General features: G+C 46.9%; 6 protein-coding genes across 6 annotated transcripts; 1 reads left to right on the plus strand and 5 right to left on the minus strand.

Annotated features, from left to right (window-relative positions):
* Positions 1-370: 370 nt before the first annotated feature.
* On the minus strand, positions 371-1,531 carry LOC128726098 (probable serine hydrolase). The gene is made up of 2 exons (XM_053819886.1): positions 1,442-1,531; positions 371-1,371 (listed from the first exon to the last, which is right to left on the minus strand). The coding sequence occupies exons 1-2, from the start codon at positions 1,499-1,501 to the stop codon at positions 451-453; spliced, it is 981 nt and encodes a 326-aa protein (XP_053675861.1). The 5' UTR covers positions 1,502-1,531; the 3' UTR covers positions 371-450.
* Positions 1,532-1,935: 404 nt separating this feature from the next.
* On the minus strand, positions 1,936-3,135 carry LOC128725274 (probable serine hydrolase). The gene is made up of 2 exons (XM_053819004.1): positions 2,980-3,135; positions 1,936-2,919 (listed from the first exon to the last, which is right to left on the minus strand). The coding sequence occupies exons 1-2, from the start codon at positions 3,106-3,108 to the stop codon at positions 1,999-2,001; spliced, it is 1,050 nt and encodes a 349-aa protein (XP_053674979.1). The 5' UTR covers positions 3,109-3,135; the 3' UTR covers positions 1,936-1,998.
* Positions 3,136-3,585: 450 nt separating this feature from the next.
* LOC128723629 (probable serine hydrolase) lies at positions 3,586-4,804 on the minus strand. The gene is made up of 2 exons (XM_053817388.1): positions 4,616-4,804; positions 3,586-4,499 (listed from the first exon to the last, which is right to left on the minus strand). The coding sequence occupies exons 1-2, from the start codon at positions 4,769-4,771 to the stop codon at positions 3,591-3,593; spliced, it is 1,065 nt and encodes a 354-aa protein (XP_053673363.1). The 5' UTR covers positions 4,772-4,804; the 3' UTR covers positions 3,586-3,590.
* A 1,157-nt stretch (positions 4,805-5,961) lies between these two features.
* On the plus strand, positions 5,962-7,668 carry LOC128723238 (kynurenine formamidase). The gene is made up of 3 exons (XM_053816955.1): positions 5,962-6,325; positions 6,405-6,720; positions 6,796-7,668. Exons 1-3 carry the CDS (start codon positions 5,962-5,964, stop codon positions 7,271-7,273), a joined length of 1,158 nt encoding a protein of 385 aa, XP_053672930.1. The 3' UTR covers positions 7,274-7,668.
* A 433-nt stretch (positions 7,669-8,101) lies between these two features.
* LOC128726659 (daxx-like protein) lies at positions 8,102-10,113 on the minus strand. The gene is made up of 3 exons (XM_053820479.1): positions 10,063-10,113; positions 8,514-9,856; positions 8,102-8,450 (listed from the first exon to the last, which is right to left on the minus strand). Exons 1-3 carry the CDS (start codon positions 10,111-10,113, stop codon positions 8,102-8,104), a joined length of 1,743 nt encoding a protein of 580 aa, XP_053676454.1.
* Positions 10,114-10,881: 768 nt separating this feature from the next.
* LOC128723089 (40S ribosomal protein S21) lies at positions 10,882-11,662 on the minus strand. Its single transcript, XM_053816797.1, has 4 exons — positions 11,614-11,662; positions 11,474-11,532; positions 11,035-11,226; positions 10,882-10,954 (listed from the first exon to the last, which is right to left on the minus strand). The coding sequence occupies exons 2-4, from the start codon at positions 11,521-11,523 to the stop codon at positions 10,945-10,947; spliced, it is 252 nt and encodes an 83-aa protein (XP_053672772.1). The 5' UTR covers positions 11,524-11,532; positions 11,614-11,662; the 3' UTR covers positions 10,882-10,944.
* Between the last annotated feature and the right edge of the window lie 8,473 nt (positions 11,663-20,135).

Genomic DNA, 20,135 nt, shown 5'->3' on the forward strand with positions numbered 1-20,135 from the left:
TGCAGTGACTAAGATACACGCTAGGTTTAAACGAGTAAGATCTATCATGTGGCAAAAATCCCCTCCTTACTTTTTGTTTGCGGAGTATTGGTTTTTTCGTTTTCGATCCGTTTCAAGGCATCTTATATAAGGCGTGTCGATCATCACGCAAATGTTTTCTTAGATACGTTTGATTTTCGACTCGAGCGAGCCATCCGTGCGTTTAGGGTTTCGGCATTTCGCAATTGGGAAATTTTAATCAAATTAAGTTCAAAAAAGGGACTAAATGGGCAAGAATTTACAAATTTATTACCATTTATTTAAACCATTCTATGATTCAAATGGGTTTTCGACTCCGTTTATTACGTGAAATAAAAATTGTAACCCTATGCATTATAAAAAATCACATTGCACCAGAAAGGAAGGAACGTGGGGACATAAGATGGCGTGGATGGCGGTTGGGATTTTTCGTTACAAACTACTGCTAACGTCTTCATCTTTCTGCCAGTGTTTAGTCAAAAAGTCTCTCACAAACGGAGCCACCCGTTCCGGATTGGACAAGTGTACGTGGTGTGTGCCTTCGACATACTGCAGCTCAAAGTGGGGATTATTTCGTTGTAAAATTTCGATCACTTCATCGTAGTTTTGCTTCCGCTCCCAGAAGGGCGATTCGGTAGCCTTTATGAACAGGAAAGGCATTGTCAAATTTTGCGCCAATCGTTTGTTCACTTCCTGTGACCACAGGAATCCCGCCCCATACTTAAGGCGGCTGTCCCGGGCAAAGTAGTACTTGTCGGGAAATTTGCTGGACTTGCGAATGTTGCGTTGCAGCAGAAAGGGACAGGCTTCGCGTGTGATTGAATTTACAGTACCTTCATACAACCGATCGATCGCTTCCTCGTACGTGTATGACGGAGGCTCTGACTTTAGCTGATTTCGTAAATCTGCCTTGACGAATTCGGGCGTAAGATCACTCAGCATCGACACGATCACATTTTCTGAGAGCACCTGAGGCTTCAGCGCGTCAAGAGAAATTATAAAGTCCACCCGAGTTGGAAAGACGGCTGCATACGCGTAATGCAACACCGAACCCATTGAGTGACTCATGAAGGAAATCTTCTTCCATCCGTACTCGTTAATCACAAAGTTTAGCATGTGGAAAATGTTCATCGGCTGGTAGGTCATTCCGTGCGCTATGCGGGACGAGTAGCCGTGGCCGGGAAGATCAAGTGCCAGGAAGCTGATGTTTGATGGAAGCAATGGGATCAACGTGTCGAACGTCCCGGCATTATCCTGCCAACCATGCAGACACACGATCGGTCGAATGTTTCGTGGTCCCCACCATTTGCCAGCGATCTCACCAAACGGCACTGGTATGCGAACTTCTTGCACCTGTACGAATCGGAGGAAAGGAGAATTATCGGTGAAAATCTGGCTACTATCATAGTGAAAAACAACTTACACCGTGCTCGCGATCATTCCGTTCGACGATCGTCTTCTTCGACTCAATGTCCACGTTCATTGTTTTGAGAACGTTTGCGGGATTTAACTCAACGCCGCTTGTAACTTATGCACGACCACTATCAACTGCGCATTGAATGGGCAGTGTTTCGTTCATGATAATTGAGTACTCAAATCCACTGGTTAGACTATGAACCGCACTTTATCAGCATCTTATCGCTACAGATTTTTGCACGTTCATGTGGGCAGCTTGCGTTTGCTTCACTATCGTACCGTAGTCGACTTGATATCTGACCAATCTGAACCAACTCATGAACATGACATATGTTTCTAGACATTCATATTCATTCTCTTTCTCTCTCACGATCTCTCTCTTTTACTCTCGTTAATGAGGGGTGCAATAGGTCCATAAATAAAAACGACGTTAAAGTTATCTTGAATTTCCTGTGGGATTTCTGTATTTTAACACATCCAACTAGATTAATTTTACAACCTGCGCAACCTATGTTTCCCGTTTTTTTACAAGTTCACCCAAAACCTAGGCCGACCCAAACCAGCTTAAAGTTTGCTGACTATGTCTTCCTGTTTATGCCAATGCTTCCGCAGGAAGTCCACCACCACCGGCACGACATGTTCCGGTTCCGTAAGGTGAACGTGGTGCGAACCGGGCACGATCACTACCTCATAGTTAGGGTTCGATTCCTTCAAAATGGTCACTGTTTGTTCGAAGCCCTCTTTGGATCCTGGATAAGGGGAGTCGATCGCTTTCACGGTCAGGAAGGGAGCCGTGATGCGCTTTGCTAGCTCCACATTAATACTGTCCGACCAGCCCGGGATCACGTTGTATTTCATGCGATTGTCCCGATCGAAGAAGTACTTTCCCGGGAACTTGCGCGAGGGTTTGATGTTGCGCTGCAACAGGTAAGGGCAAGTTTCCCGCGAAACGGAAGCTGCCGTGCCTTCGTACAGTCGGTCGATCATCTCTTCATACCGGTACGAAGGTGGTTCAGATTTTTCTTGATTTCGAATGTCGGCCTGGATGAATTTAAGCACCGTTTTGTTCATACGCTGCGGGAACCGATCCGGATAGTAGCTGAGCGGTTTAAGCGCGTCCAAACCGATCAGTATATCAACTTTGTCCGGAAATAGGGCCGCAAATATGAAGCATATAATCGCACCCATCGAGTGGCCCATTAGGCTCACCTTTGACCAGCCGTATTCGCGCATAATGTTGAGAATGAGTGGAATGCAATCGATCTGGTAATAGGCCATGCCATCTGGAATGCGTGATGAGTAGCCGTGCCCGGGAAGATCGATCGCTAGAAAGCTTACATTTTCCGGAAGTAGAGGAATCAAACGATCGAATGTGCCACTATTATCAAGCCATCCGTGTAAGCACAGAATCGGTCGGACGTTCTGCGGGCCGAACCACTTGCCAGCAACTACACCGTACGGAACAGGAATTTGAACCTCTGTAACCTAGCGGGATGTATGTAAAGTTACTGCCAATTCACTTCGAGCCTTGCTGTTCATACTTACATTGTTCTGTTTATCCTGCAGCTCGATGAATCTGATCATCGGATGATGTTCTACGTTGCCAACGGCTCCAAGGACGTCATTTTCCTGCGATGCAGTTCGATTAGTTTCCACAACAGTTGTCGACGACATGTTCTGCTCGACTTTTCGTTCCCGTGATTGCACTCGAACGCCGAACAACGTGCCCCGGGCGCTCTGTTGACGACTTGCGTACGTCTGCGCCTTCGCTAGTTTACTGAAACCAGCTGATGTTGTGAATGACATGAGGCACGCCTCGCGTGTGTATGTTTGCGTGTGCGCTGAATCGTAAATGGTACGTGGAAATGCTTCAGCAGTTTGTGATCAATTAGGGTTTGAATGCAAGGGGAATTAAAATAGTGTAATGCTTTTTTTCGTCTCCGTACGGCACCATTGACAGCCAGTTTACTACGAGACTTACCTGAGTCTCTTGAATGAGCTGATCTCACAAGTAAAATTCAAAAATAATCTTTCAGAAGTTTAATTGATAAATTGATTTTAGTAGTTGCAATTGGGAAATTTCAAGGAAATTAACAAAGCGGAATTATATTCCATTTTATTTAATTCTTCAATAAATTACTTCTCGTGGTGGTTTGCTATTTGTCTGTATCTTCTTTCCAATATTTTTTCAAAAACCGGTTGACTATCGGTGCAATCTTCTCGGGTTCGGTTAGATGCAGATGATGTGTGCTATCGACAAACTCCAGTTCAAACTGAGGATTGTTTTGCTTAACCACGTCGACGAATTGATCAAAATATTTTCGATCCTCGTAGTAAGGTGAATGTTTCGCCTTAATGAACAAATACGGCATAACGACACGTTTCGCAAATTCCAGATTAATGTCCTGGTCCCATCCGAGCCCTAAACTGTGCTTCAGTCGACTGTCTCGCGTGAAGTAGTACCGGTCAGGATGGATGGCGGATTTGTGCGTATTTCTGTACAATAAAAATGGGGCCGTCTCGCGGGAAACGGATTTATTCGTGCCGAGATGGAGCCTTTCGATAAGTTCCTCGAACGGGTATGACGGTGGTTCCGACTTCTCACGATTCCGCAAATCGGCCACCAGAGCTTGCGGTAGTCGCTTTTCCAAACGACCCGGAAATTTGACCGCATCCATAATATGTGGCTTCAGGGCATCTATTCCGATATAAAAGTCGACCTTATCGGGAAAGGTGGCTGTGAAGATGAAGCTCAGAATGGATCCCATCGAGTGGCCCAACAGGGACAGCTTCTTCCAGCGATACTCCTTCATGAGGTACAACAGCACGAACGTGTTGTCGAGCGAATGGTACATCATACCGTCCGGGATGCGTGACGATAGGCCATGTCCCGGTAAATCCAAGGCCAGAAAGCTCATATGCTTCGGCAGCATCGGTATGAGGCGATCGAACGTACCCGCGTTATCCTGCCAGCCGTGAAGCGCTACCACAGGTCGCACGTTTTTCGGTCCCCACCATTTCCCGGCAATTTCACCGTAAGGTACCGGAATGCGTACCTCTTCTACCTGTCGAGTGTGATACGAAACGAGGGTAATTCATATTTATGAGTAAGCTGAACTTTGTACTCTACGTTTGAAACACGCTGAACGATTTAGCAGGCGTTCTAGGGAACATTACTTACGTCATATTGTCGGTCGTGTTCCTTTACAAGGTCGTACGCTTTATGATGCGCTCTGCGTACTCCGGCGATGGGCGCCCGAAGGATCGAAGTTCCTTCCCAGGACAGCACATGTCCGAGCAACGATTTCAGTAGAGTGGGACTGGTGGCTTTTCCCATTGGATCTACCTGGCACACGCGTCCGAACGCCGCGACTTGTTAGCTAATGATAACGTGGTGAATAAGCAGTTTCCAAGCAATTTTTCAGCTCACGTTAACTCGTTATCTCATCACTTCCGCAGACGAACACATCATCGTGAGGATGGAAGTCCAAACACATTACGAAACTACCGCAGCATACTTTTCATGCACGCGTTTGTATCGAAAGCGAGTTCTTTATGAGCTCTTCGTAGCCGTAGTAGAGCGTTTGACAGCACATGCGTGTCGGGAATGTTTCCTTTGTAGGATTCAGTACTAAAATCATGCGTTCGACTGGCGCAAAGTGCGTAGATTTGACGTGTGTAGCTGACTATCTGAAGCCAGATTCATGCCGTTTGACCATGGTAAACAAATGTTGACTGTGTTAGTGCAGCAGGCCTACATATGATAGCTGGCTGATGTTACATCGATTCATGAAAAAAATGTCCACCAACGTCTAAAAATAACATTTTAAGTTAATTTTTTAAAAATATATATTAAGAAAAAAGTAAAGCAATGCTTTTGAATATGTTATGACTACACTCAGGCATTATTTTTTTGCCTGCTACCAGGCAGAAGTTTTCGAAGTATGATTATGACCACTGACGTCGACCATGCTTTCATGAGATGCGTGTTCAACGGATCAAATCATTTGAAAAATCAGCAAAATCGTTTTGTCTGTGAATATGCTTTTAAATTTAGCAAATGAATGATATTGAAACAGTTATTTAACGTTGACACTCCATTTTGGTGTCTGGTAACTTATGGAAAACTAAGTCCACTACAATGTATTTGAATACCCAATTGTTGGCCGGAGCTATGAAGATAAGAGCAATCGTTTCGTTTCACAGGCTGTGATAACATAACAATGAATCAACAAAACTTCAGCATACCTTCATTGATTCGAATCTCTCAAATGGTTTTAGTTTCCTTCCACACTCGATTTGCACGTAGTGTCGATTGATTGCTGTTCATGAACGAACTTGAACACGTTGATGATCGTGCTGAGAAGGCGCACGTAAGGCTTCCTTCCCATGCCAGGAAACGACTTGGTTCGTATGTGTTAGTCATCGCAGAAGGAAAGTAATAGGATCTACCACCCGAACGGAAATCGGGTAATATTAGCCACCGTAAGGGAGGAAAGACAAAAAACGAAATCAAACATTCCGACTATGGGTAAACAAATCGTAGCGTCTCTTGATGGGCTGATAACGCGCAGGTCGGTTGTCGTTTGGTCCGTATTTGTCCTTCATTTTGCTCTGGCTGTTAATCACCAGCAGCACCCATCGACAGTAGCTTCAGTTGCAGCTGCACGACAACTTGAACCTCCAGAAACGCTTTGGTTGCATAAGCTTTCAAAATTTCTGCGGTTCCGATCTGGGAACTCCGGTTGCGTAACAAACATGGACGGGGGTGGGATACCAACGGAGGAAGTCCTGGCCATCTGGGAGAAACAATACTCCCCTTCTGCGTGGAGCGTACGATTTCCTACAGCGTCGGAAGTAATTTCTTATCATGTGAATTTCGTGTCCAACGGTATGTTCAAAAAAGCGCTATTTCGTCAGATGAAATCATCTTCGCAAGTGAACAATTGTTTGTCGATTATTTCAAACAGAGAGTGAAAAGAACAGGGAACTTCTGGCAAATCGATTAAACGTCGAGTATGGGAGTGGCGATCGCGACAAAGTGGACATTTACGGTGAAAATCTACCAGACGATGCGCCACTGTTCGTCTACATTCACGGGGGATATTGGCAAATGCTGGAAAAGGAAACTTCTGCGTATCCTGCGAAACCACTTGTGGATCGTGGCATAAGGGTGATGATCGTGGGCTACGAGCTGTGCCCGGATGTGACGCTGGAGGAGCTGGTACGACAGATTAAGGTAGCTGGGGAATTTGTGTTGAACTATGCTACCGAAAACAACGTGAAGTGAGTAGCATTCAGGGCGAGTCGTCAAGCTTAGGAGCATCAATATATTTCATGTTATGCACGTGGTCGTTTTAGGCATGTTTCGATTGCTGGTCACTCTGCAGGAGCTCACCTGATCGCTAGTATGCTAGATGAAGAATTTAAAAATGCCGTTGGAGAGGAGTTAAAGCTGCTCAAGGATGTGTACTTCATTTCCGGCGTGTACAACGTGGAAGAACTGCGCTACACGAAGAGTGTCAACAGCAACAATCTACTCGGGATTAATGATAATAATGCAAGGCGATTATCGCCACTATTCGCGAGCTTCGATCATCTCCGATCGTCTGATGATAATGGTTTGCGATTCCATGTGTACGTTGCGCAGCACGACAGTGACGTGTTCCGTGAAATGGCGGCAAAGATGAGCACGCACCTGTCGTCTTTTGGGTTGAACAGTAACGTGAAGATTTTGCCAAATCTGGACCACTTTGATATCGTAGAGAATCTTTCCTCAGCCGATTATGAGATTACAAAAGTCATCCTTGAAGGGTTGGGGATGAGCCTTATTAAGTAGCACGTTGGAAAGCCTCTTGAGATTTCGTTAAAACGGCCAAACAATTTTAATTATGAGTACAATGCTTACTTAGACTTGTTCTTCTTATTGCTTTCCATTAAATGAGTTAACACAATTTCACACAGTACGCGTTAGACAAATTATGTTGAAAAATATTTTCCGCCACATGAATTTTATTCCGCATGTCTCTATGTACATAGAATACGCGCACAGAAACCTGGCTTCAGCCTCGTTCTCGTTACATAATATTACATTTGGAAAGCTTTTGTGTATTTCAGTCACTGACAAATATCTGTCCGCAGAAGAGAACAAAACATTTTGATTGGACATTTGATGGAAGAAGGCAAACAACTTAGCAGAAAATTTAAAACTTCAAAGCGATATTTGATATTCGATGACACATTCTGTCGTTGCTGGGTAAACAGCATCGCAATGAGATCGACCATTATGATCGGCAAACAGGCAAATCCGCGATTGAAGTTGCATTTCCCCTATTCGGTAATCGAATATATACATAAAACGTGATTAGTTTCATCAACTAAACATAGAGCGCAGATAAAGTGATCTACCATAACGCACACTAGGGTTTACATTTGGGAAATCGTTAGATGTTATATAGGATGAGGGTCTCCAGTCACGACATTCGAATGCTGCGTAGATTATGTAGCTTATGTATTAATTTACGACGCTTCCTGAGACTTGCTGAAGAACTCCAAAAGAGCGTGAAACAAAATAACTTATTTTGATAAGTTGCTTGCAGTTCTTTATCCGCCTTGTGCCGGGTTTGCCTATATGTACATTTCAATTACAAACGACTATCGACGTATGCTACGAATCTAACACCACTAGCTCGTCGTCGTCTGAAATCACAACATCTTCGAAGCTGTCCGGTTGAACATTTTCCTTAGTGGTGGATTCAAACTCGTCCTCTTCGTCCTCGTCATCATCCTCGTCATCATCATCATCGTCGGAGTCGGTAACTTCTAGGGAAATTTCATTTATCGCCTCGTCTGAGGCAGTACTAGTGGTTGCTTTTGAACTGCTTGCGCTACTAGATGGCACCGAATCGCTACTTTTAATTCCACCCTTCCTGCTTTCTTCGGTGGCTGTAGTGTCTTCGGTTTTGGATTTGTTGGCCGCAATTTCTTCACGAATCATGCTCTCTTTTGCAGCAAACCTGTAAGCATAATAAGTGAATCGATACAGCGCTGTATAGGTGGAATAAGTCCGTGGGTCTTACTTCTCGATTAGCTGGTTCACTTTGCCGTAGTGTTTTCCATTTTCTTCCAGTTTTTCGCGTAGCTTCGGATCGATGGTCGCCGGGTCTTTCTCATCGCCGGTGTGGTAGACGACCGTTTCGTAGAGATCCGTTTTCCTTCGCTTTTGCAGTAGTTTGCCGATTTTGGAAAACGCCTCGTGGGCCATTCGGTTCATTTGTTCCGTTTGAAGCCCATAGTCGTACTTTGTATTGCAGTGCAGCAAACATTTGAGCACATCACGGAAGTTAGGAAACGAATTTTTTCGATTGACGAATTGCGACAACATGCGGTTGAATTCAGTGAACGACGTTCCCTGAAATTGGATCGGCTTACGCACGAGCCGATGGGCATTTTTGCTTTCGCCCGTTATATCACACAGCTTCTCGTACACTTCGAAGGCGCGCTTCTTGTAACGCTCCGCCATTAGATAGGTGGAGTTGGATTCGTGGTTAAAATCGACCTCTGCCTCTTCCATTTGTTTGATACGCTTGTCCAGGATGTACAGCGTTCGGTTGAGTTTCCTAATCTGACGATCCTTCTTAGACGTACCGGAGTCCTCTGGCGGTGGCGCCGGATCGTCGGCCTCGATCGTGGACGGTGCTACTACTGGACGGGATTTCCTCCGAATATTTAACTCCTCCACGATGCTGGCTATCTTAAGAAAGACCAGATTCGGATGAGCTTTCACCTCGGTCGTTACTTGGACGACTGCCTTTTTAAAGCTTTTGGAATTCACGTAGTCCGGATGAACCACTTCATAGTAACGCACGAGCTTCTTTTCGATCAGAGTTTCCATGTCTTTGGAGTTGTCGGCCTTACGGCACGCGTCCAGCAGTTCTTGGAATTCCTTTCCAATTTGGTTTTTCTCTGTTAGGCTGGAGGCCTTACGTTGTGATGGCGGTTGGTTTGCCGCCAATGCCTTAACCGTACCTTCGGATGCACTAGGGTTGTTGGATTCCGACTCATCGTTCGTTGTGCTGCTTCTGGAGCTCGCAGGTGTGGTCGGAACTGCTTGCATGGAGATCGCGCGATATCGCTTTATTTCGTGTTCCCAATCTTCCGAATAGGTTATTGGCGCGAAATGGTCGCTTGAAATTGCCGGCTGGATGTTGTTGTTGTTGTGAGGCGGTGTTCCACCATCTGGCCATCGTTCCGACAAATTTGAAGCGATTGTGATTGGTTTAATACGCTTCCGTTGTGGTGGTTCTGCCGAACCCGTGACATTCGTATCTACGTTTGTACCATTCAACGGGGCGGTTTTGCTGGAGGGTGGCGTAGGAGCCTTTCGCTTTCGTGCAACCAATGAATCGTTTTCGTTAACCACCTGAAACACCAAAGCCAAACCATGAATGAATTGTTATCAAGCATTGCTCGCGCATAAAACAACCACATTGCAAACACCACGAGTGCGTAAGTGAGAGCAGTTGGTGATGGAACAACTCGAAGAGAATATGTTTCCCGCCCGTCTTTCTGATCGGAGGAGTGTAACAACAATCGAGCGTTTCACTCACTGCATGACATTCCGCTTACCCCATCATCCGAGTCAGAATCGAGAACAATTACGGACGAAGTTTCCATCATTTGCACCAATATTTACACCTCCCGAATATGGTTATCTCCACGGTGCACGCGCACACTTTATTTAAACATTTGCCCGATGCGAGCAAATTTTTTTTCCGAGACAAAAAATAGCAAAACTGCAGCATCAATGCCACCGTGCGTTCTAAATACGGCTTATTCAGCACATAACGCACATAATCGCAGGTTCAGGCACAATATGACCGTCCCAACACGCACACATGCGCCAATATGTACCTAAAATAATCACCTTTTGGATAGTAGAATACAATAAGCTTTGGATGCGCTTACTACAGCGCACGCTGTTTGGGACATGTAAATTGGATCTTCAAGGGTTAGCGCACACTAGCGCTGAATACATTGCTGTCATTCTGCTGAAAGAAGTTTCTTTGTTTATCAACAAATTCTTTTGGATGGTTAGAAACAATTTAAAAAATATTTTTGCGGATATTTTAATTATTTAATGGCCTAACCCCTAACCATGTCGTTGGAAATGATATTTTCTACTGTGTATTTCAAGGATGTGCTCATATAAGTGTAATCTTTATCTTGATTGTAGCGAAAATTGATCATTTTACAATACATTTTAATGGAATATTAATATCCAGTATTAGTTTTCGATTGACTACTCTAGCTCTGACGGAAAATATAGTCTTTTCAAACAGAAGAAAGAAGACTTATAGAATATCACGGATAACATAGTTGCTCGACGTTAATCAAGCCAAGAATAATCGCAAGAGATTTGGTAGAACAAAGAACAAATCAATAGTCTATTTAATTATACAGTTTTACGGAATTTTATTCGTATGCCCCACCAAAATACAACGAATTTTTTCAATAATTCCTGAAAGAGAAAAGGTAAATCGCTCGGTTTAGTTTGAATAGTTTTTAAAAATCAATAACAAGCGCATTTAGCTAACATACTTTGAAAGCAGGCCATCCTTCTTCGCCAGACGAACGATGCAATCGTCCGATTCTCCCATACGACGGATTTCTCCGCAGATGGCGTACACCTTGGACGTGTCCAGCATGCGACCGGTCTCCGGGTCTACATCCACGATGTTGATCTGGATGGAAGCATGATCCTTTGCATGGATGATGCGGTTGCTCGATGAGCTATGGTAGTAGGAAAGGACAATCACGAAAAGTGAGGTTAGGCACGTAAACAAAATTTATCAGAGTTGAAAGAGTTAGAGCTTAAGGTATATTGGCGTAGACGATGTAAAGAAGTTTCACACAATGCGCAGCTATAGCAAAACAAAAGTCATTATTTCCCTCATTGCGGAACATTTTTGCATTCCGCCGACACGTGTTGAAATAGAATAGGCCAATCCTAATGAGATTGTTCGATGATGACACTCACCACTTGCGGGGGCAGTACAAATCAACAAACTCTCCGCTATCGTTCTCCATTTTTGGTTGCTATGGAAAGAAAAGTACATTAGCGTTCGATCAAGGCATAGATTACATATTTACACAAGATATTTCACTAGAAAAACTCACTTTTAGTCAGAGATATTCTGGACCGACAACAAGGTTTGACAAATGGCGGATAAGAAAGAGAGAGCAGATGCTTGATGCGACATGCTTATTGACAGCCTTTGCTTTTGACGTATCGTTCACGTTGCTTGCATGCGCAAGAAAATTTTCTTGATTTTCGTAGTGGATTGAAAACATTCCATTCAGAGCTAGTGAAATCAAGTTTATGTGCATTTTCATTGTAATTTCTTTTCAAAACCAACTTATCCAACAAACTGTAACATTTGTACATTTCTCTGGTTTTTTTGTCATAATAAGAGTTCAACTACGATTTGCATGACATGTGTCGAATGTACCGTCATATATCATCGCGCAGCGTAGTGCTTAGTACTTTCGCGAAGCTCAGTTGTTCGAAATATTTCATCTACCGGCGTTTCGGTCTCATGTTCGTGAGAGCTTACGGAAGTTGACGTTTTGATCGTTGGGCAGAGCGCGAGAGAAATAAGTGGAAATCTCCGGAAAAGCATTGTGAAAGGATGCAGGAAAGTTCCGTGAGAAAGTGTTTTGCTCCAGATGCTGTGTTTACATCGGAACGTAAATAGACCAAGTGCCCAAAGCGAACTGTGAAATAGGCTGACTAATGGTGCACTGGCAGTTCGCCGCAAGGATTACAGGTATTGTTGTGCTATGATATGATAATAGTTTTAATGAAAGCATCAGTCTCCCTACGCAATGAGACGGAAGTTGCAGGAACACGTTTTCATAGATGTAAACAATGGCCACTTACTAGCGACGTGTTTCACTAGAAGATCGAGTAGACACAACCGAGCGAATATGGAATATATACAGAGGAATCTCCCTTGCCGGCGTTAACGGATTACGTAAAGGTTACCCCTTACCGGGAATGACCTTCGATATGATGCAGATATCCATCTATCTTTGCTACTAACGACACGCAATTCTTGTCGGAAACCGGCAAGGTTGGGTTTGCTACTCGGCCGGAAGTTCCCGGCTGCGTGTGCGTCAGAAGCAGCGTTGGATGAAGCACGCATCGAACACGCAAAGGAAAACCACCAGGCGTATACACCAGGAGTAGAACGACCCATGACAATGAGCTTTTACGAGCCCCTCACGTGTTTCGCTGGTGTCTTTATGGTCCTTTCCCATACGTCGAAAAGCTTTCTACGGTACCAGCGATTCCTTCCTCTGTCGGAAGTGAACGCTCGTCATCGATGATCGATTTGGATTGGGTTTTACGTTTATTATGAAATTGGCATTAACTATTCCAGATAGCCGGTACAGGATCGGAAACTAAACCACAGGTTTTCTGTTGGAAACAATGACCGTGCGACATATACGGCCGTTTTCGGTGGAGAACGTGGCCAGATTCCGGCATGATCCAGTGGCGCCGTTCGAAAGCACCGGCTGTTGACCATGCCGGGGTATGAATCGCTCGGAGAAAGTTCCCGTGCGTGATGGTGTTTCCCCGTGCTGGGTGCACGTGGGTGGCGATTCAAATTGAATCACGCACAAGGTGGTGGCCTGAACGCGATATGCCGATATGTTTTGCAGCACGTAAAGCGCCCCGTAACCTTCCGAAAGTTTGTTGTACCGTGCACTGAACTTCGCTCAGTGATCACGTCCATCGAAAACAAAACCGTACAAACAAGACGCGAACAGCATACGAACGCAAAAGGAAAAGTTTTGATGCGCTTCGTAATAGTCGACAGAAACTTTTGTTCTATGTCCCGCAATGAAAGGTTTGAAGTCACGGTTGCGAAGTAAATTGGCGACATTGAGTACCATCGATATAACCGAGTCAGCCCGGGATAAGGCTTGCAGCGAATGTGGGGAGGAAATGCCTTTCAGTCAAGAAACAATTATGCAAATCTGGATATGGCCTGGCCGTCCCTAAATAAATAACAATAATAATTGATTCAGTATCTGAAGATTAAGGGTACTTGCCCATCCGCATGTCGATCACAAGAAGATCGTGTATCGAAGAAACCTACAACTTAGTTCTTAAATGAGACTCGTTCGTTTGCTAAGAAATCGCTTCGCGTTACTACGTATCGCTCGCGATCCAGCAGGAGATGTTTCTATCTTGTGCAAAGTTCCCATTTTTCAGTTCCTTGTTCCCCTGTCACCGCCAGACGTTACTCCACATATTTTCAAAATCTAGGTGAGATGATTACCTGTTTTGGAGGGCATAATCCGACGATACCGGTTGTGGTTAGCGGTCAATATGCGAGACGTTAACACGCGCGGTTATCTAAGCCCAAGCTTGCCGAGCAGAGGATGCCAAGTATTCCAGCCGGTTTGCGGTCCGAGAGATGCCCAGATGCGAATTCTGCCCACCGTGCACGTGGACCATACGACGAATGGTGCTTCTTGCCCGTTTCATATTTCGTCCGTTCGTTCGTTTGATGTTTTGGCCACGCTTGGACTTGTTCCGTTGGCCTGGACGCCGGACAGACACCGGTGGCCGGGCAACCTGGGCTGCTGCAATCGGGCACGCTTTGCAGGAGGGTTGCATTTTAGTTCAACCCAGCCCATCCCTGGGACGGGCTTGGGCGAAGAAAATTGAAACGAAAGGCAGAAGCGCGAGTGAAGCGAATGTGTGTGGAAAGCGAACTCTTCGCGGTGGTGGGCATTGGCGTGTGCCACCCCCTCCCTCTTCATTCCCCACCCAAAGGGGAGGGCATGGCTGCGTGCACATGTGGCCAAGGGAGGAAGCTAGCGAAGCAGAGGGAAGTAAGGGGAGTGGGGCAACAATGAAAGAGGCGCGATCGCGGGTAATACGTGCGCCGTGGTGCGTTTTCCCCCCTCAACTCGCCGTCGAAGGAATCCGTCGGTGCGGTTACCGTTTGGTGCACCGGCGGAGGTGCTTGAATTGGCTTAATGATGTTTATATTTCCGATCTCAGACGCGGGCCTCAGTCTCGTGCGAATCGTGATCCACTGAGGAAGGAACACACAACACGCGTACGCCGGGGGCAGAATCGTGGAAAATCGTTCAACCGCGCACCGCACACGCGTGCGCTTGGGAACTGAGACAGAACCGATCAGCTGGTGGGTTGCGTCAGCAGAAGTAGACTGGTTTTTCCCTTCCGGTGATCATCGATCGTGGGTGTTGGGTTATCTATGGCTAGCTAGCTGGTGCGATGGGTGACTTACATTCGCGGTGGTGCAGCTTAATTTCAATATGTATCGAGTAGAAATGTACCTATAGGTGTTAGGTGTTAGGTGTGTGATTCTGGTGGACCTTTAACAATCTACGAAGGATTGACGTAATCATCGTAACACTAGGTGAGCTATGGTTGCTTCAATACTTGTGCGTTTAATTCTCTTCCAACCGTAGAACAGTAGCCAGCAGACTTCAAGTGGCGCCATACTAAGTGGCTTGATGGCTGGAAAGTTCATAACTAAATCTACCAGCTGCGCGAGCCATCGGGGGTTTAATTATTACCAAACACATTCTTTGATGGACTACTATTATCTCCTTAACAGTCCCTTCCCACCGCGTAGGGCGGGTATCATTAAACATTCCTGCAGACGATCAACAGCCAGACCAAGCACCAGCCGGCACCAGCAAAGCTTCACCTTCTCCACGACCTGCTAAAGGTTGGTCTTCCTCATCCCTCCCAGCTTTCCAACTAAGGCCATTTCGTTGGATCGATAGCATAGCCGTCTGCCCGGGAAACCCGCCACCGAGTGGCTGGAATCAATAATTAGCACTTTGAAGTTACGGACAACAGTGTTGTCGGCACACGAACCCTACACGGCCAGGCACCCGTCATCTATTAAGTCACCGTTAATGCCTTCCAATGTCAAACTTACCATTGGCTTGCTGATGACTTGGCACCGGTTCTGTCAGGGGTTTTGCTGCGTTCCGGAAGGACGAACTGGATGGATGGATGGTGCGTTGAATGGTGCTAAAATTTGCACCATATTCCCACACCTTAGCGTGGGCCACAACCACCGGGTGGGTTCTGTAATTCCGAGTCGCGTGAAAACGGAACACCGTGCAACCAGAAGCGTTATCAGTCGAAAGCGTCGCGCGAACTTTGTCGCAAAAGTTGGCGGTGGCGAATGGGAATCTATTATACCCGCCGCCATCGTTTCGACTGCAAAACCACAACCTGCAGCTCAAAGTTCGACTGGCTCCCGTTTCGTTGGTTGCCTCAGAGTGGCTTCATGAACTACCGTCCTGAAGGTCCTGAAGGTTCTCGTGCCACTGCCGTTAGTTTCCCAACCGGGGGTAGTTATTTGCATCGGTATGTGATGTCGTTCACCCAGAGTGGTTAGCTAAGTGATATCAGCAAACGATTTCTGTAGCAACGTGCGCTACTGCTCTGGCTTAGCCTTGCCCAGCTCAGGGGTGTTCAATCATTCGTGTCACGTCCGGAAAAGCTTCTCCTAGAACGCTCGCGCTTTGGCGAATTCCGTATCCGTTCCGTCGCGTCATGCTCGTGTTCTCTTACCCCTTGCCACCCACACGCGGTTGGGGTTGGTGATGGAAAGGGTGGCGTACATGTGTACATGCACTTCCGGTCTGTTCCGCGATAAATTTTCTACCACACACTGCCGCCGTCGCCACCACCGTTTGGTGTTGGGAAACTTGGCAACACTTCTTGAACTTGTGTGAATGCAAATTAGGAAATTCGAAAACAATACACCCTAACCACGCGAGGGCGCGCTTGTACGGCCGTACCACTGGCGATGGTTCGTCTGTCAGCTCTCAGGAGGCAAACTTTCACCATTTGCAGTAATTGGGAACAACCGGGACGAACCGAGGGGGACAGGGCCGTCTGGGCTCAGGGAACATTATACGCCACGCCACGGCGCCATGGATTGGGTGGCATTGGCGTCAGGTGCACGTGCTTGGCTCGCGTTTACGTTGCGAATTATCGTAATACAAAATTCTGACCCATTTCACGGTTCGCTCTTACCATTCTTGTCATTCTCCCCAGCATGGTGTTGGATTCGTGCCGAAAGTTTTCCCAAGGAGACCGGCGTGGGGCTTTTCCGTCGCGGCGTTTCTTGGCGCCGCGCGAGAAAACGGATAATAATTATCGGATGTTTGCGTCACTTTTGGGCGAAATTATTTGACAGCATTGCAGCTGACGTAGCATCCGCTTGCGCGACACTTTGGGTGGTCATGTGCGGTTGGGAATAAGTTCTGTCGACGTAGGTGGAAAACCTCTATCACTGTGAAACTACTTTTTAAGAGACAACCGATAAACGGTGGCCGCCTGCCTATAATTAACCCTCTCGTGCCATCGAACGATCGGGTTAGGTCTGTTAATCGATAGAAATAGCACACCCGCGTTATGGCTCCAATCATGCATCCAACGATAGCCCTTCTAGTTTGGGTAAAATGCGTACGTATTTATAGAGCACACACACTCACACATCAGAGCGTGCTGTGTGAAAACTTTCCCTAGCACCCTTGTGTGTGGTGTTTTCCGAGGGATGCTCCCTGGCTTCACAGTAGCGCGGGACCGGCACGTCAGCGAAACAGATATGGTGGGAAAAGTTTATGTAATTGTAGTTTGCCAGAAGTTTCGCAATATTCCTCCCCACCGAACCGACGATGGTAACGATTTCCGGCCAGGCGATTAGCCTCCGTTTCACAGGGTGGCTCGGGTCGTGCATATGAAAATCACGCATTTCTCGAACGAATTTTGCCACCGCCCTGCCGAATGGAAGTTGTTCTAACTCTTGTCCGTTGTGTTTGCAGGGTGTCTGTCAACGACAGGATCAACACGCAGGATCTGCGCATCCTGCGGACGAATCGCGACGTGCATCATTCGGCCATTCGGTTGGTTCGATTAGACCTGCAGTTGAGCGATACCGGATGTAGGAGCGGTGATTGAGAAAAGACCACAAAAGAAGGGAAATAATCAGACAATAAAAAAAAAGCAGATCGCCAATTTGCGCTCCGCTCCACAAGTAGTTGGCCGGTTCCGATGTCATCGGCTGTTGTGTGATAATTGTGATATGTAGCGCACCGTTTCCGTTGCGAGTTTTTTTTCGTGCGTCGTTGGATTTAATTACCGGTTGGAAGTAAGCGCAGTAAAAAAGTGTTTAGTGGAGGAAAAAAAGGGAAATATCTTGCCGTTCGATCGGGAGTTGTAAACGAAGTTGTGCTTGTGCGTTTAATCGTGAACGATCGATCGAACGTAGCGTAGTTAAAGTGTGCTGCTGCGATAGTTTCCTGAAGATAGTTGAATAAAGTGCGCGTGTTCGTCGTGTCGCGTTTCGAGTGTTGAAAAGGAACCGAAAAACTTGTGCTGTGTTTGGTTAAGGTCACTCTTAGCGACGACATTCCGTCAACCGGTTCGGACCGGAAGCAGGAAAAATCACCGGAAGAAGCATTCCAATCGGTACGATTGCCGGGTTGCCCTTTGGACGTGAGATTTCGTCCTTTCTGAGACCTTCGCCCTCTTCCGTCGCCGTGTGTGTGTGTGTGAAATCAGTGAAAAGTGAAGTGAGCTGGTCGGTGGTCGCGAGTGGGAGGGAAAAAAGCTCCTTGTCCCTTTGGCAGGCGGAGCGCGCTCTCCAAATCGGATCAGCGAAATTGGAATGTCATTGAAGGTAAGCGAGTGAAGGTTGACTGTAACCGGGGGTGAGAAGAAACGCTTATTTTCAGACCCTTTCCAGCTCCTCCAGCTAGTCGTCCTTCGGGAGCTTTGTGCGCGCTTCTTCGCTTCGTTTTTGCGTTATTAATTACACTATCGATTTATATAATTCCCCAGCAGGAGAGCCGCTGGGGATTATTTCCGTATTTGCCGGTTCTTTCGCTGATTGGCTTTTTCTCTTGTCCGTCCGAGAAGCGGCTTCTTAATTGAACCACCATTTGGTCTGGGCGAAGGGAAAGCGGGCTCCATTGCAACTGCCGCAGGGCTTTGGGCACGCGGATGGCCATTTATCGTGGTTGGCGCGCCCTGGACTGGCGACAAGATGTCCGGTGGTAGAAAATTAACTCATCTGAAAGATTTATTAGACCCCCGGACTTGGACTCGGACCCGGGACCTCTCCCCTTCAGCAGCCGGGGATGGATCGATCGAACGTGATGTAAATGTTTAATAACGCGCATTCAATTAATTTCTGCCTACTGCGGTGTCGGTGGCCCTTTCGAAGGGCGGACAAAACAAGGCAAAAAAAGAAGCCTTCTTGGATGACGAATTGCTGTGTGGCGTGTGCATACTGAACTGTCGAGAATTGAGCAGGACAAACTCGTTAGAACAACGCCAAGTTGAGTGGAATTTGGACCTCGAACGGTTCCATCGTTTGGTCCTGATCCCCGTGTTGCTAATTGTTCGCTTCAGAATGCAAATAACGCTGCACTTCCCGTGACGGGCGTGTTTTCCCGGCACCCCTAGAGAGACCCGGCCGTTGGTGCAGTCAAGTCGAACAAATATTGATCTGCCGATAGTATCGGGAAGCGACTCACCGTTTACTTACCTGCTGCCTTACCGTTCTTGGCGCTGGAGTGCATATTGCTGCACCGACGCTATACCGATTCTAGTCAGCTAGAACGGGGAAAGGCCGCTTGCACACGATGGTGGTTTTGCCGGCTTCGTCCGGTTCACATCATCTCATTATCGCTCCACGGATCCGCTTTATGTGGGCCGGGGCGAGAATTCCTCAACCAAAACTGGCCACCGGTCGGTTCCACGTACCGTCACGAGATCCACGGCAGCACCTGAATGGCCATGTGGCCAGTAATAGCGAGATTCTCCACCGATTCGTGCGCGTGTGTTTGTGCTCAAGGCCCCAAAGCCGAGCTAGTTCAGTTCCATGCCATTGCACACGCTCTAACTGGGTGCAGGGGGTGGTTCTTCGGTTGCCAACTGCAGCTGCTGCAGCCGGTGAGCCGAGAAAGGGAAAATAAAACGCTGCAACCTGGCGGGCTGGGGAGATGATGCGAAAGCAAATGGGGCGAAGAGAAAGAGCGGATACTTGGGAGTTTATTGCCGGTTTACGGTGCGTTTGTTCGCGATTAGCTTCCTGGAGGGCTCGCTGAAGGGTGTATGGGTGCATCGTTGAGGTGCATCGCTGGTGCATCGCGTTGGCCATTCGATCGGCTCTTTGCAGTGTTTGCCGGTGATGCAGTTTGCTTCGTTGCTACAGATGGTGCGTCGTTGGTTCGTTTTGTAGAGGGCAGGATGGAAAAAGAAGAAAAAAAACCTTCGCTTCTTCCAGGCATGCCAGCCGCCAGCTGGTTGTACTGATCGGCCGTCGCATGCCGTCGGTTGCTCCGTCCCGATAATCCGTTATGATCAGCTGGTCAGCCGGGTTTTAGATTGGACGCTTTCGGCCAATAGTTCGGTCTCCTGGGGTTGACCTATTTTTTGTCCCAATCCGGTTCGGTTTAGCGAATGTCGTCGGTCGCGATCGAAAGGGCTCACGTTGCCATCGGATTTTGCCTCGTGGCACAACCGGACGACACCATCATCGTTTGCGTCGTCTATTGATATTTGGACAGGAATTTATTAACACTTGGCCCACGCGGGAGCGCGACGATGGCAGAGATTTTGG

The sequence above is a fragment of the Anopheles nili genome, chromosome 3 (assembly GCF_943737925.1).
Source record: "Anopheles nili chromosome 3, idAnoNiliSN_F5_01, whole genome shotgun sequence".
Classification (NCBI taxonomy): Eukaryota; Metazoa; Arthropoda; class Insecta; order Diptera; family Culicidae; genus Anopheles; species Anopheles nili.

What these genes read in the sequence shown, in the direction of transcription:
- LOC128726659 (XM_053820479.1), bottom strand. Translation starts at nt 10,113, where the DNA reads ATGATGGAAACTTCGTCCGTAATTGTTCTCGATTCTGACTCGGATGAT. An exon ending in ATTCTGACTCGGATGATGGG is followed by an intron (nt 9,857 to 10,062) that starts GTAAGCGGAATG and finishes TTGGTGTTTCAG; the next exon opens with GTGGTTAACGAAAACGATTC. An exon ending in GTGAACCAGCTAATCGAGAA is followed by an intron (nt 8,451 to 8,513) that starts GTAAGACCCACG and finishes TTATGCTTACAG; the next exon opens with GTTTGCTGCAAAAGAGAGCA.
- LOC128723089 (XM_053816797.1), bottom strand. Translation starts at nt 11,523, where the DNA reads ATGGAGAACGATAGCGGAGAGTTTGTTGATTTGTACTGCCCCCGCAAG. An exon ending in TTGTACTGCCCCCGCAAGTG is followed by an intron (nt 11,227 to 11,473) that starts GTGAGTGTCATC and finishes CTACTACCATAG; the next exon opens with CTCATCGAGCAACCGCATCA.
- LOC128723629 (XM_053817388.1), bottom strand. Translation starts at nt 4,771, where the DNA reads ATGGGAAAAGCCACCAGTCCCACTCTACTGAAATCGTTGCTCGGACAT. An exon ending in AACACGACCGACAATATGAC is followed by an intron (nt 4,500 to 4,615) that starts GTAAGTAATGTT and finishes CACACTCGACAG; the next exon opens with GTAGAAGAGGTACGCATTCC.
- LOC128726098 (XM_053819886.1), bottom strand. Translation starts at nt 1,501, where the DNA reads ATGAACGTGGACATTGAGTCGAAGAAGACGATCGTCGAACGGAATGAT. An exon ending in GGAATGATCGCGAGCACGGT is followed by an intron (nt 1,372 to 1,441) that starts GTAAGTTGTTTT and finishes CGATTCGTACAG; the next exon opens with GTGCAAGAAGTTCGCATACC.
- LOC128723238 (XM_053816955.1), top strand. Translation starts at nt 5,962, where the DNA reads ATGGGTAAACAAATCGTAGCGTCTCTTGATGGGCTGATAACGCGCAGG. An exon ending in TGTGAATTTCGTGTCCAACG is followed by an intron (nt 6,326 to 6,404) that starts GTATGTTCAAAA and finishes TATTTCAAACAG; the next exon opens with AGAGTGAAAAGAACAGGGAA. An exon ending in GCTACCGAAAACAACGTGAA is followed by an intron (nt 6,721 to 6,795) that starts GTGAGTAGCATT and finishes TGGTCGTTTTAG; the next exon opens with GCATGTTTCGATTGCTGGTC.
- LOC128725274 (XM_053819004.1), bottom strand. Translation starts at nt 3,108, where the DNA reads ATGTCGTCGACAACTGTTGTGGAAACTAATCGAACTGCATCGCAGGAA. An exon ending in TGCAGGATAAACAGAACAAT is followed by an intron (nt 2,920 to 2,979) that starts GTAAGTATGAAC and finishes ACATCCCGCTAG; the next exon opens with GTTACAGAGGTTCAAATTCC.